Source organism: Raphanus sativus, chromosome 4 (genome assembly GCF_000801105.2).
Source record: "Raphanus sativus cultivar WK10039 chromosome 4, ASM80110v3, whole genome shotgun sequence".
Lineage (NCBI taxonomy): Eukaryota > Viridiplantae > Streptophyta > Magnoliopsida > Brassicales > Brassicaceae > Raphanus > Raphanus sativus.
In genome coordinates, this window is record NC_079514.1 from 7905131 (window position 1) to 7919697 (window position 14567).

The window sequence follows — 14567 nt, forward strand, 5'->3', positions numbered from 1 at the left end:
TATGCCTGTCATGAGGTAAGACTAGTATGCGGTCCAAACTCCAAATCCATTTTTTCAAAATCTTTGGTCATATTACCCTCTTCAATGTTTATGTAAACGGAGCAAAACTATTGAGGGCCCGAGGAGCATCAAATAATTAATCATGCATTTAATTGAAAGTGTCTTTAATTTGTTGTACTATTTCTTTTTATCATTGCTGTTCTGTGTTCATATTGAATGTTTTTTTTTCTTCTTCTAAATCATTCTTCTAATTATTGGAGAAAATGAGTATTCTATCTTATATTTTTCTTTTCAAAACCCTTGATTTTTTTAAGTATTTTTTATCAACGATTTCTTCTTCTCTTTGAACAAATTTACATTTGAAAAAGAACTATAATAATAATAGGTTTTTAGACAGAAGTAATTTAAATAATGTTAAGTTCTAAAAGATGGTGAATTCACAGTATAAATGAAAGAAGAATACAGCAGGCAAACGCGTAATAAATACGCCAACGTGTGGGGTTCTGCCGAAAGTATGTTGCATGTGAAGCTGGCCCCAACCAATTGTAATTATTGTTTCTCTCACTTCTCTTCTCTCTCAGCAATTATTCATTTTTCAAACATAAAATTATAAGAAAATATTCCTGTAAATCAAATTTGATTTCTTCTCATCATAACTTTTCTCCATATGAACAACTACAATTTTAATATCACATATATTCCCCATATGGTGAACATCTGTTAATTTCTTCAGCACATGCAACAAACACCCTTACATACATATTTAATCACAATATAATTTTGATAAAATACTCGGAAATAATAGACATCTGCACAGATAGTTCACAGTTCCACATTCTCCTACCAATGTAATCATCATAGACAATTGATAACTTGAGTTTACGAAATTGTATTGCAATGGAATTATAAACATAAGTAACCCACCAGGAAACAACAACAAAAAAGAGAGATCTGAAAAATTGTATATAATAATTTAAAACAAAAGAATTTGAGATACAGAGAGAGAGATCATCGCCTGCAACGAGTGATGGCGCTACAGCCACGAGAGTAAGGGTTGGCCTGAGCTCCACGTCGGCAATTGTAGTAAGATGCGCCGCGGCGCGAGCATGGAACCGTGTTTCTCCTAAGCGCACCGTAGCTTATGTACCTCGTCGTCGCTAAGATGCGCCTGCTTATCTCAGAGTCCATCTCGAACTCCGACCCCGTCGCCGTCGAGCACTCGGCGATGGAGCCAGTGCACTCTGTCTCGAACGGCATGAAATCGCCGGCGAAACCGACGGACTGGGAGTGAGCGGCGGAGAATAGGCAGAGGACGGTGAGAATCGCGATGATCGAGAGTCCTCTCATTATTATTTTCCTCTCTCGCTTCTTTTCTCTGTCAGGTTCAAATGTTTTATGTAATAAGAAAAGAGAGAGGAGAAAGAAATGGTTTTAAAGAGAAAAGACAGTGGTAAATGCCACTAGGATTTGGGAATATTTACGGGGTTATGCCACTTGACTGTTAACACAAATACAAGCAAGTTTTCTTTTTTAAAAGCTTGATTTGATGATGTTTTAACGCGTTTAGTAATACCTTATGTCAAACAGTATAGATTTCTTCTTCTTTTTTTTTTCTTTTTGACTTTCAACTTTTGATTTGATCAATATTGGAGGATACGAGATGACCATTGGCTATGCCACCAACTGATAAATAAAAAATATATAACCTATATCTAAGGCTGTAATTGGTTAACACTTAACTATCAAAACCTTGAGAAATATTTGAAATTAATGAAATATAATCAAATGAAAAGAAAATAATAATAATCAACTTTACCTTGTGCCAAACTGTGTAGATTTCTTTTCTTGACTTTTCAAATTTTTATTTTATTAAACCTTAAGGATAAGAGATGCCACACAATACATGACGCATTTGCTTGATTGAATATGCTACCACCCCAATAATATAAATGTATATTTTAGGCTGAAATTTGTTCATACTTAAAGAATCAAAACCTAGAGGAATATTTCAAATCAATCTAATAAAATAAAATAAAATGACAAGAATATAAAAAGAAATAATCAACTTTATCTTCGAAAATGAAATACGCAAATGAATAATTGATTTATAGGTATACGATTGTTAGTTAATTCAATAATCAGTTGACAAAAGAAGTTCTTCTCATTGTAGTTTGTAGACAAAGAGTTAGCAAATTAAATTAGACACATGTATATGGTTAAAGATCGGTCGTAGACACGGTTAGCTTTGATCATTAAAAGCTTCGCCATAAGTTATTTACGTAATAAACTGAAAAAGAAACACATAAGAATAGTTGAACTACTAGAAATGAACACAAGAAGGATTGTGTTTGCAGACTAAAGTCTAATTATTCAGAGCTTCAAATGCCCTGTTTGTACCCTAGACCGAACTGTTTGGTTCATTGGTTTACTGTGCTGTTGAACCTCTATGATGTGGGAGCTTAATTTCTTACTCTCTTCAATAACAGAAGAGAAGCTTGATTTTGAAATCAGTACTAAAGTTTGGTGCAGTGGAGGGACTCATCGATCTGCAACAGACCGTTGTATCATTAAAATTTAACTAAAATACAGTAACTACAGATCAAGAGTAGCAGTACAATCTCAACCTAAGTACTAGTAGTAATCATAAGATGATAAAAAGAAACATTTTGAACATCTAGTGCTCTGCTTCATTCCCATTCTCATCAGTCAATCGAGCTTCCACTTTCTCTTCTGTCACCTCGCCTCTCTTGTCCATCTGCTCTTTTGAATCTTTCAAGTTATCTTGTAGCTGCAAGGAGAAAACAGAGAGAATCATGGAGGAGGACGAGGACACATAAGCTGGTTTACTGTTATATATACATTTTATATAGGGAAAATTCTATAAAAGATACTAAAAGGAAGAAGTAGAGAGTATATCAACAACGACAGTCGCGCTACAAACCATAAATAGTATCAAAAAGGCTTTAGTCGCAGAGTGTTTGAACAACTTAAAGAACATGAAGCACCAATGAAAACCAAAAAGCAGTAACCTATTTATACTGTTATATACTGTACATACATGGTTAAGCCTGAAAATGAAAATAAAATCCCTCTTCATATAAAAACAGAGCTAGTAGAGATTGGCTTACATGCAAATGTAGAGCCACCTTAGCCAAACCAGAGCTAAGGTAAGTTTATAATACGTTCCCAAGGCCAGAAGAACAAAACCAGCTTTAAACAGCTATCTTTCAGCCTCCAGCTTTAAACAGCTATCTTTCAGCCTCCAGCTAGCCTGGCCAAATTATATCCTAGTCTTGGTGAGAGTTGCATTTTGTTGGAACTTCGGTTTGATGGTTCCCTCCGAAGAAAATGAAAGACCACATACTTATAGAATCACAATCAATAAATCACAATCAAGCTTAATAAGAATAACTCTCTTATTAATCTCTTGAGGAAAATAACTCAAAACCTCATAAGTTATGCAACAAGCTTGCATCTCCTTATATAAAGATTTATATTTCCTAATCCTAATAGGCAATACATCTAGATAACTCCTAAACATATTCCTAATTTCCATAACTTGGTAGGATTAGGTGTTTAACTTATTTCTCAAATTTCCTTTTCTTTCAAGCTTAATCCAACAATACTGACACCACTTATATGCCCCAAAATTGCAGGTTACACAGACAATCCAATTGCCATCCATGGTTGTGAAGCATACGGCACATGTGATGAAGAAATCGAGAGCAGTGTGAAGGCAACAGCTACCAAGAAAACTACTGAAAATTTCCATGCAAGGATGATTACTCAAACTAGACAAAATCATAGGCACAACAGCCGAACAACAAACCCATGATTAAAGACGTAAGCATCGACTGCATGATCACTGAAACATACATCATTGTCACAAAACTTTACCCGTATACAATCATATACTTCCCCTGGAAATTGTCTAAGGAGTAAAAGGAAACACATTGGGGCATGGTAAGTGAAACTATGTAAGCACATATCTTAGTATATATAATGAAAACATAATAGTTACTTCTGAAATCACCAAAATGTCAAAATAGACAGCTTAGTCTCCCTGTGATGTGGTTTTATAACCTATATGCCTTTATCTTTACAGAACTGAGACGCAAGCAAATACAATATTACACATTTAAACTACGATTAAAACAAGAAGAAGAACATCTAAGAAAACAGAAAGATATACCTTAGTGTGATAGACATAAGGTACATACCTGTCCAATGGTCTGACCAGATGGGGAATCTACACAACGCAAGGTTGGGAAAAAAATGGATGGGGAATCTACTGCGTAGGGACCAAAAACAATGACGCCCACCGTGGGGCTCGAACCCACGACCACAAGGTTAAGAGCCTTGCGCTCTACCAACTGAGCTAGACGGGCTTGGTGACTACTAATATCAACTTATATATATAATAACTATACAGAGTTCACTGCAAGTCAAAACAAAAAGTTTGAACAAACTCCCACTTCTACAAGTTTCTTTGTGCTGTATAAACTAGCAGATGGAAAGCTGGGAGTTCTCAGCATCTACATTTAGTTTAATCAAAAGTCAAAAACACTCACCTACTACTATTCTCATGGACATGTTTATGCAATTAATCTGTCTCTCAATAAGATTTCATTGATCAGTTTTGGCTAATACAAAACATCAGTGCCTAGTTAATTCATAAAGTTTCAAGCTTCACAACATTAATATAACATATCTAAAGCAAGTCAAGCTGTTTCCAACACTCATCCACCCTTACAGATTCATAAAAATAGAGACTTTCATTAAATCCAACACCAAGTTCCACAACTTTTTGAAACAGTTACATATCTCTTAATCCTCATAATAAAAAAAAAAACTTAAAACAACAAGCAGAACCAAAGCCAAGATCCTCATAAAGACAAAACCTTTCTGCTGTCTCAAAGCTCGTCTTCATCCCTCAAATACTCTCCAATATCCGCCTGATGAAGCACAACGATACCATTCGGATCCAACTTCCGACAATCCTGCGTACTCTTCGCCGCGATCCCAAACCCCAACGGAACATCAGACATCGAGAACACCACAACCCCATCCCCAGGGACAATGCTATCGGTAATCCTCCCCAACCCTCCTTTCAAGACGTGGTTTCCGTAGAGAAACGACATCTCCGAGGTGGGTTTCAGCCACACCTTGTGCTTCGCGTTCGCCGCCAGGAGGTTGAGCGACATGATCGTCAGGTGGAAGCTCCCCGCGTGTGTGTACTTCCCGATGCAGGTCCCGAGGGAGACGAGGCTTTTGCGGGAGATGTTGGTGGCTCGCTTCACGAGGGACTCGCTGACGTAGTAGACTCTGCTCTTCTGGAGGCGGAAGCAGTAGCGGCCGGGCTCTGATTCGGGTCCTTCGTGGGATGGGTTCTCGACGATGTTCTTGAGGTTGTTGCCCACGAATTTGAAGATCTTCTCGAAGACTACGGTCGTCTCGGTCTCGTCTAAAGGCCTCATCTTTTTTTGGGAAGGGGTGGTGACGGTTGTTAAGGACAAAGGAAGCGCTCTGTTTTGTCTGAGATTGGAGTTCTTTTTTTTAGGGTTTTAGGGATTTTACTACCAAACCTAATGCGGCCGTGAGTTTTTCTAATTTCAAGTTTGGTCCTTTGACTATATGTATTACTATTTGAACCCCTGACTTATAAAATGAATACACCGAACACCCAAAGTTTTTTGCCGAAACCTCAAAAGCTAAGTTGCATGAAAACTCGGAAGAACCTACGTTTCATGTTTCAGAATCAAAATCTTTTGAAAACTCGTGAAAATTAATTAGAAATTCATTTGTTGAAAATTTTATTTTAGAAACTCGATGAAAACTTGTGTTTTTAATTTAGAAACTTGTGATTTTGTTTTAGAGACGTGAAAAAAAAATTATAAAACAAATTTTGTAATTTATATCTTTATTTTGAATTAAGCTACTTAGTATTTGTCAATTGGTTCAAAAGAAGTATGATATTAAGAATTTGTCTAACATAGTAAAAGTAAAAGTAGTGAAAATGGGGTGAGCAAAATGACGACCTTATCCCCTACATCACTAGAGATTTTAAGAAGATTTGATTAATCTGAAAACCTATAAAAATGAGAAATTAACAATGTACCTAAACACAGTAAAAAGCATGGCATGATTTTAGCATGGCATGTCTCCTTTCTTCGTCTTATTCCACTCTTTTCTTTTTTGCTAAGATTCTTTATCTCTTTCTTTTTGTTTTATTTTATATTTCTGATGAATCTTAACATAAATATCTTGATAAATTTGATGAAACTCATTGGAAATCATGTCTATTAATCTTAACATAGATAACTAGACATTTTATGTTCCATGTGAAGTAATATAAATTTTAAATTTAACTATATTTAAAAATGAAATTTTGTTAATAGATTAGGTTTTATTAATTTTATCAATATTTTAATATAAATTGTAATTTAATTAAACATAAAATTAAGATAAAATAAATAATTATGTTTATTTTAAATTTTCATTTAAAATAGATATGTAAATATTTAAAATTATAGTCTTAGATATAAGTTTATCTATTTCTCTTGGTTAAAATATATTAAATAAACTTCTATGAAATTAAGAGAAAAAATTGGATATAAAAGTTGTACAATGATCAAAATTAAATAAATAGTATTTCAAAATCCTAGTCCAAATTTTTAAATTACAAGCTTTAGTTTTTTTTTGGTAAAATAGAAGAGGATAAGTATGGACTCACTGTCACTATACAACAAGTAGACCATATTTATTAGACGTATTTATAATCTATGGACAATAGTCTACTTTTTTTTTTTGCAACTAAGTAGTCTACTTTGTTATTTACAAAACACATGATTTAATGTAGGTGGCGTCATCGCTTGCGTCAACGTCAACTAACTTGCATAAACGTAGAACATGTTCGACTCTCCAAAGACAATCGAGCCTGACTTCACTTGATGATTGTCTCCCAAGTAATTAATTGTTTTAACGAAAAGTCTTCGCTGCTTCTATTTAGTTTAGTAGTACTATATAAAGAAATTGTTATACATAAACATTCAGACAAGTTATAACAAGTACCCAAACTAAACTCCAGATCTGAATATCTCAGCTTTAAATTAGAAATAAAAATGGAAGAAGTCGGAATAGTTATCGTCGGCGGCGGAATCGCTGGTCTCGCCACTTCCCTTGCTCTTCATAGGAAAGGAATAAAGAGTGTTGTGTTGGAGAGAGCCGAGAAAGTGAGGTCGGAAGGAGCTGGAATTGGAACTCTTACTAATGGTTGGAGAGCTCTTGATCAGCTTGGCGTCTCTGATCGTCTTCGTCTCACTTCTAATCTTATTCACAAGTAAGATTTCTCTACTTCAATCCTTTTTATTTGCTTTGCTAATTAATCATTAGTGATCATAGCTTTGCTTTAGAACTTGTATAATAAATTTTTGGATGTTTCTTGGATTTGGTGAACAGAGCACGGACCATGTTGATTGAAGATGGGAAGAAAAAACGAGAATTCGTTTTAAACATCAAGTATGTTGTTAATTTAATTATATACATAGTTTGTTGAAAATTGTTATTGAGTTTAAAATTTTACTAATTGCAATCAAACAGGGACGAAGCTCGTTGTCTTAGAAGGAACGATCTTGTTGAGGCCTTAGCCGATGCTCTCCCTGATGGAACCATCCGGTTCAGTTCCCAAATTGTTTCGATCCAAGAGGACGAAACTACGTCGTTTCCAGTCGTTCACTTATCCAATGGAAATACGATCAAAGCCAAGGTAATGTATCATGATTCTCATTTCGGTCTTCATTGTTTCAAACACAACTATTTAATTAAATAGTTAAATAGTTTTTCGGTCTTCATTTTCGGTCTTTACAACGATTTATTTTTCAAATATGCATTTTTGTGCTACAAATTTCAAATTTGATTTTCTATACATTTTATAATTAAATACATGTCTGCTTCTTTCATAGGTCTTGATTGGATGCGATGGTGCAAATTCTATCGTCAGTGATTATCTGCGGTTAGGCCCTAAAAAGGCGTTTGCCTGTCGTGCGGTGAGAGGGTTCACTAATTACCCAAACGGCCACGGATTTCCACATGAGCTTCTAAGGATGAAAACAGGAAACGTCTTAGTCGGAAGACTTCCTTTGAGCGACAACCAAGTCTTTTGGTTCGTAGTGCATATGCAAGACAGCCAATACAAGGTTAAGGATCAAGAATCGATCGCAAAGGTGACTCTAAAATGGGTCGATAAGTTATCTGAAGACTGGAAAGAAATGGTGAAAAGATGCGATGTGGAGGCATTAACGTTGACGCATTTAAGGTACCGTTCGCCGTTGGAAATCATGTTCGGGAAATTCCGTCGTGGGACCGTGACTGTAGCTGGCGATGCAATGCACGTGATGGGTCCATTCCTCGGACAAGGCGGCTCGGCTGCGCTAGAGGATTCGGTTGTTCTTGCTAGATGTCTAGCTAGGAAAATGGGTCCGGACCATGGAGACTCGTTAAAGGATTGTTCTGTGAAAAGCATTGGAGAAGCTATTGATGAGTATGTGAATGAACGTAGGATGAGACTAGTCGCGCTTTCGACGCAGACGTATTTGACGGGACGGTCGCTACAAACGCAGTCAACGGTCGTCAGGCTCATGTTTATTGTGTTGTTGGTGCTGTTGTTTGGGCGTCATCAGATTCGTCATACTAAATACGATTGCGGCCGACTCTAGAAACTTGATGGACACTTTATAGCTATAACTAGTATTTAAGTGGTGAGGTTTTGTGCTTTAATTATCATTTTAAGTCATACTAAATATGACTGCGGTCGACTCTAGAAACTTTGTCATCTTTACTCGTTGGATTTCTCTTCTTTTTAAAAACTATAATTTCAAAATCTTATGTAAATTTGGTGTTTTATGTTTATGTGTTAAATTCTATATAAGGCCGTAAATCTAAATCATTAGTGTTTCACATCTTGCGAAATATCAAACGAAAAAAACTCTTGACTGCTAAACACATCGTCACATCCCGTCATTTAATTCAATAAAAGGAGCAATAACCGAACCAAAAGAAGAGCTAAACGATGATGTGATAATTTTAGAAATCATGCAAGTATTTGTTCTTTTCGCGTTATTACATTTGGTGCAGGTGAAATAGATTCAAACGGTCGACTTGGAGTTTGTGAGTTTTCTAGGTGTCTTGTTTTCTATTCCATGATATTCGACTGATTCTCTACTGTTTCGGTTTAAATATCAAGCTCAGTTGTAATATGATGTTGTATTAGATGCCTGATGTTGGGTTGGGCTGGAGTTTCCGGGGATATATATGTATTTCACTGGTTTAGTTACCCATTGTTGGATTATTGTACGGTGCTGTTATTCTAATGAAAACTTAGATAAAAAAGGATATCTTTTCTTTAAGCACATGTATTACTAATAATGTTGTTATACATTTTGAGTGTGACTGAATGGTGTTATCAATAATAATGTTAATATAGTAGAGTAAAAAACGTTTCTACATAGTTACTCTACTTCTTACCAATCAAGTACCATATGTTTTCAGCTCATTGACTCCAAAAAGGAATAAAAGCAGAGAGATCTGTTACTCTACATCAAATAAAAGAAAGTTTTATTCTGGGTTTTGATTTTCTATTTTCTCCGTGTTTCACTTTTCCATTTTCACCAATCTACTCTATTAAATATTATACTTAATACTAAGAATAAATTATTTTCCCGTTCCACATTATTTTCTTCCTTTTTTAGTAAAAGTTTACGCGTTTCATTTATTTTAACGATCGCTCAAACACGTTTCATATCACCTAACGAAAATCTCAGTGCAACTGTCTCTATTATAAATTGAACTCTTATGAAAACTTTGAAAGAACATCAAAGATTTCCTCTACACCTATGTTTTCTTGCTACAAAACATCTAGGTTATAGTTAAGCGTATTTTTCTTTTCTTTCTTTCTGATCAACGTTTATAAACGTATCTTTACGTTACATTGCGTTCCCTTGGCAGCCATGACGGATCTTACCTTAGAGCTTAATATCAACTCAGCAAGTGACCTTGAGTATGTCAACCACATCACAAAGATGAATGTTTACGCCGTCATAACCCTTTTGGGCGACAGAAATATACAGAAAGTGAAAACCGCGGTAGATCGCTACGGTGGATCTAACCCTAACTGGAATCACGCCGTCAAGTTTTCCGTCAATGAGAGATTAGCCAGAGAAGGTCGTTTAACACTCGTCGTGGGATTGTTCTCCAGTCGAATCCTAGGCGATAAAGGTATTGGTAAGGTCGAGGTCCCGTTAGTTTACCTCTTGCCGTCAACTAACGGTAACAGTAATGGGCATGGGATGAAGTTTGCGACGTATGAGGTGAGAACTCCGTCTGAGAGAATGAAAGGTTCTTTGACTTTCTCGTACCGGTTCAATGGGGCAGCTGTTGTTTCCGGTCCGGTTCACCATCAGGGACCAATGTCGTGGGCTCCACCGAGTCAGCACGGTTATGGACCCTATCCTTACATGTCGCAGCCGCCACCACCGGCTGGATATGGACCATATAGGGGTGTCAATTGGTTGGGCAACCCATGGGCAAACCCATTCCAAACAAATATGGGCGGGCTTGGGTGACACCCAAATAATACTCCCTCTGTTTTTAAAAGATGTATGTTTTAGGAATTTTTTTTGTTTCAAAAAGATGTATTTTTCATATTTTCAATGTAATTTTTGTCAACTAATTATGAATAATTGTGAATCTCAAAAACATTAATTGCATTTCTTGAAATTTTATTGGTTTAGAAATATAGGAAATATAAAATAACAAAAAACTATGCACTAATAAGTAAATTTTAATATGTTTTATTAAAAAGTGTGAAAATCTCAAAACATGTATTATTTAAAAACAGAGGGAGTATATGGTCTAGTTGGGCTAAACACCCACTTTGCCCATGGGTAAACTGGGCTAAATCAAATGGGTTTTGGGTTGGCCCAAAACACATAATTTCTATATCTGAAAATTTATTTTTTGGCAACAATGGCACGAGAGGTTTTGAGTATACCCATAACAACCGTGGCTTCAGAATCTTCATTTAGCATAGGTAGTAGAGTGCTCAACAAGTATAGGAGCTGTCTTTTACCTACTAATGTCCAAGCCTTGGTCTGTACAAGAAACTGGTTAAAAGGGTTTCCAGCAATGGGTTAGTGTTGCTTATAATCTGTTCATATAATAAATTGCTTCAGAATCTTCTTGAAACTATTTTTTTCGTAGGTGATGAGTCTGGTGAGAAGACTGAAGAGGAGAAAGAGGAAGAGGATAATGAGAAGGAGAAAGGTGAAGAGAGTGGAGAGTCTACAGACTTGACTGTGGAGAGTGGAGAGAAGGTATTATCTTGTACTTGTTATGGATAAGATATTGAAATGTTCTAGCTGTTGATCTGAATATGCATCGTTTGAGTTTGTATGATGATGAATCTTGTTTCTGGATAAGCCTTTGTGATATACTCGGTCTGGTTATAATAGTATTGGTATTGGTTTGCAGGCATAGTGGAATAACAACTGATATGATGGAGGGAGTTACAAGTAACTCGTTTGAGTTATGGTATGGGTTTATGACTTTTATTAGTTTAGTCTTGCAAGTAACTCGTTTGAGTTTATGGGTAAACATGTGTTATTTACATACAAGTTATGAGGCTATCAGTTCTTTTGCTTGAGATGTTAATGCTTATACACAAGGTTGAATCTTCTTTTTTCCTTCTTGCAGGCTGAAGACAAGTACAGAAGCTGGAAGCTGAAAAGAAGTGAATCAATAAATCAGATTTTTAATTTTTTTTTTACATAAAACAGAGCTATCAAAACCTGAAGTCTATTGAAGTTATTTTACATCACATTTGTATTCAAAAGGTTTCATAATTTTTACATCACATTTGTATTCACATTTGAGAATTATAATTTCTTTTATATAAAACAGAGAGTTATAATTTATATTCAATGGTTGACAAAAAAAAATTGTATTCAATGACATTAAAATTGGGCTTATAATTCATGAGTTTAAACAATTTTGCTAATAGTGGGCGGGTTTGGGTTGTCCATATGAGTGTTGGGTGAAGTTGGGTGTGGACTAGATATGGGTGTGGGCTAGATATGGATGTGGGTATCTTGAAACCAGAAAAAACAAATGCCCATTGGGCACACCCATTTGGGTGCGGTCCAACCCATTTGACACCCCTAGATATGGATACCAAGGGCCGCCGCAGTATACGAAGAACGATGAGAGGTTGGCGAATGCGGATCTTCTTGTTTCAGCAGTGTCATTACTCCGTTAGTGACAACAAAAAATGTTATGCCAATAAATAGACAATTTCCATTTTCTATTTTGTTTGTTGAATGATCAAACTAAACAACGAGGAGATAATAAAATTGTTAGTCTAGATGGTTAAGATGATTAATAAGAGCATATCAGTCTGACTCAAAAAAATATTGTTTAGGTGTTTTGTATATGTTTATTAACGTAAGCTCTTTATTCTGTAAAGCTCATAACCAAGAGGCCTATAAAATAATTGAACCTTTAAATTTAGTCTCTTCTGGCAGATCAAAAATAGCAAATTAAGAATAACAGAATGGTGTGTTGAAAGAGTGAAAATTGTACCATTGAATAGCAAAGGAGGTTACAATCGAGCTACCACTTTCTAATTGTGTTTTGTGACTTATTGGTCCTAAATTTCTAAACCAAAATTTTACACCCCAAAATTTACACCCCAAAATTTTTTTTTTGGAAAAAAAAAAATCATTCCTTCTACCGTTAGTGAGTGGGGGGAGAGGACTAATTTTACCAAAAAAATCTATTATGATATGTACTATAAATATGATATTAGTTTACAATATAACTAGCCAAATTGACGTATTTTAAACTAACGTTGACTCAAGAAATGACATCCATATTATTCTTCTAAAATCTTGTAAAGTCAGAAGATGACAAATAATTTGTATATATTTGTGTTCTTTACAAGATTATCTTGAAAATGTCTTCCCCACGGTTGGAAAACGCCGTATAGAACCAACCCTTCAGCTCAAGATCACATCAGTTTATAAGTGGTGGGAGAGGATTATTTTACCCAACCAAAGTCTATGACTCCAATTTTTTTATATGGAAGAAAAGTATTTGACAAGAATATTAATGTATATAATAATATTATACAAGGTGAAAACCCTCATCTTGCACGAGATGAAAACACGGAATGAACGTTGTGTATATAAATTACTTTTACACATTATTATTTATTTTGTATATATTTACATATTATATTATGAAAAAATAAATATATTGAATAATTGAGAATCGAGTAACCAATATATATATATATATATAATTAAATTAAAGTAACCACATAAATCAAAACAATCCCTCTTATTTATTTATAATAATTTTATTTAATTTATATGTTATATAATTAAATTTAAATTATATTTACATACATATATAGTATATTTTAATATGAATATTTATTAATTAAGGCTTCCTAATCATTTAATTTTATTAACATTTTTATATTTTGTACCAAAGAATCAAACCATTAGTAAAAAAAAGTCAGTATGAGATTTTTAATAATTTTAGTAATTTATAATTATTTTTAAAAAATTCAATGCAAAATTCAAAATTAACATAGTTATATATTTTTCAGTATATATAGCTTAATTTTAATAATATTAAAACAAATATGTATACTTTTAATCTGAATATCTATTAAATGAAACTTCATATTTATATGATTTATGATCATTTGTCTTGTTATAAAAAAATTAAATCATTGATCACAAATTTTTAATGTGATACTTTAACATTTTTAATAATTTATAGTCGTCTAAAAATTTAAATTATAGCATGTAGACAAAAATCTAAAATTTTCTATTATATGATTAATATGATTGTTTAGTCTATCTTTAAAAATATTTTTTTTTTTTTTTAAAATGAAAAGGATTTAAAAAATTATTATCAAATATTTATTATTCAATCATTAATTGTCACATATATGTTGATCATATTAGGTAATTCCGTAGTTTTTATTTAATGAAAAAATAGAATATTTTTTTGTACATTTCTAGGCAATTTGGTAATTAATTTAATAATAAATAATAATATATATTTACATGAACCAACTAATTTATCTAAGAATTGTAAAAATCATTATAGTGTTGACATATGGCTATACACCAATGTTGTAATGTTAACAATTAATATATAAGTGATATATTCTATAATATGGTTTTGATTTATAATATCACTAGCCGGTTGACAAAAAGTATCACTAGCCAACTTGATGTATATTGAAGAAACGTTGACTCAAGAAATGACATTCATATAACAAGATCAGAAGATGTCTACAAATAATTTGTTGTTGATTCTAAAAATGACTTAAATCTTGGTAAACCAGTAAAATAACGCATATGATATGGTATTTTTAAAATTAAGAAGTCTTTATTAACGTTTTTTTTAAATTAGTTTTTTTAAACTGTACAAATAAATCTAAAATATTGTAAACTATCCATTCTCATAACAATAATCAGTATATAAATTCTAAAATA

At 33.8% G+C, this 14567-nt stretch overlaps 4 protein-coding genes and 1 non-coding gene across 5 annotated transcripts; 2 read left to right on the forward strand and 3 right to left on the reverse strand.

Moving 5' to 3' along the window:
* Positions 1 to 869: 869 nt before the first annotated feature.
* Positions 870 to 1405, reverse strand: LOC108849177 (protein RALF-like 33). The gene has a single exon (XM_018622694.2). It carries the CDS (start codon positions 1345 to 1347, stop codon positions 1009 to 1011), a length of 339 nt encoding a protein of 112 aa, XP_018478196.1. The 5' UTR covers positions 1348 to 1405; the 3' UTR covers positions 870 to 1008.
* A 2910-nt stretch (positions 1406 to 4315) lies between these two features.
* On the reverse strand, positions 4316 to 4388 carry TRNAK-CUU (transfer RNA lysine (anticodon CUU)). The gene has a single exon. It is a non-coding gene; the product is annotated as a tRNA-Lys (tRNA).
* A 368-nt stretch (positions 4389 to 4756) lies between these two features.
* LOC130511790 (uncharacterized) lies at positions 4757 to 5562 on the reverse strand. The gene has a single exon (XM_057009435.1). It carries the CDS (start codon positions 5475 to 5477, stop codon positions 4914 to 4916), a length of 564 nt encoding a protein of 187 aa, XP_056865415.1. The 5' UTR covers positions 5478 to 5562; the 3' UTR covers positions 4757 to 4913.
* Positions 5563 to 7044: 1482 nt separating this feature from the next.
* LOC108848578 (monooxygenase 1) lies at positions 7045 to 8889 on the forward strand. Its single transcript, XM_018621972.2, has 4 exons — positions 7045 to 7339; positions 7459 to 7518; positions 7600 to 7765; positions 7962 to 8889. The coding sequence occupies exons 1-4, from the start codon at positions 7122 to 7124 to the stop codon at positions 8712 to 8714; spliced, it is 1197 nt and encodes a 398-aa protein (XP_018477474.1). The 5' UTR covers positions 7045 to 7121; the 3' UTR covers positions 8715 to 8889.
* Positions 8890 to 10004: 1115 nt separating this feature from the next.
* LOC130511092 (protein SRC2-like) lies at positions 10005 to 10619 on the forward strand. The gene has a single exon (XM_057007925.1). The coding sequence runs from the start codon at positions 10005 to 10007 to the stop codon at positions 10617 to 10619; it is 615 nt and encodes a 204-aa protein (XP_056863905.1).
* Positions 10620 to 14567: the final 3948 nt, after the last annotated feature.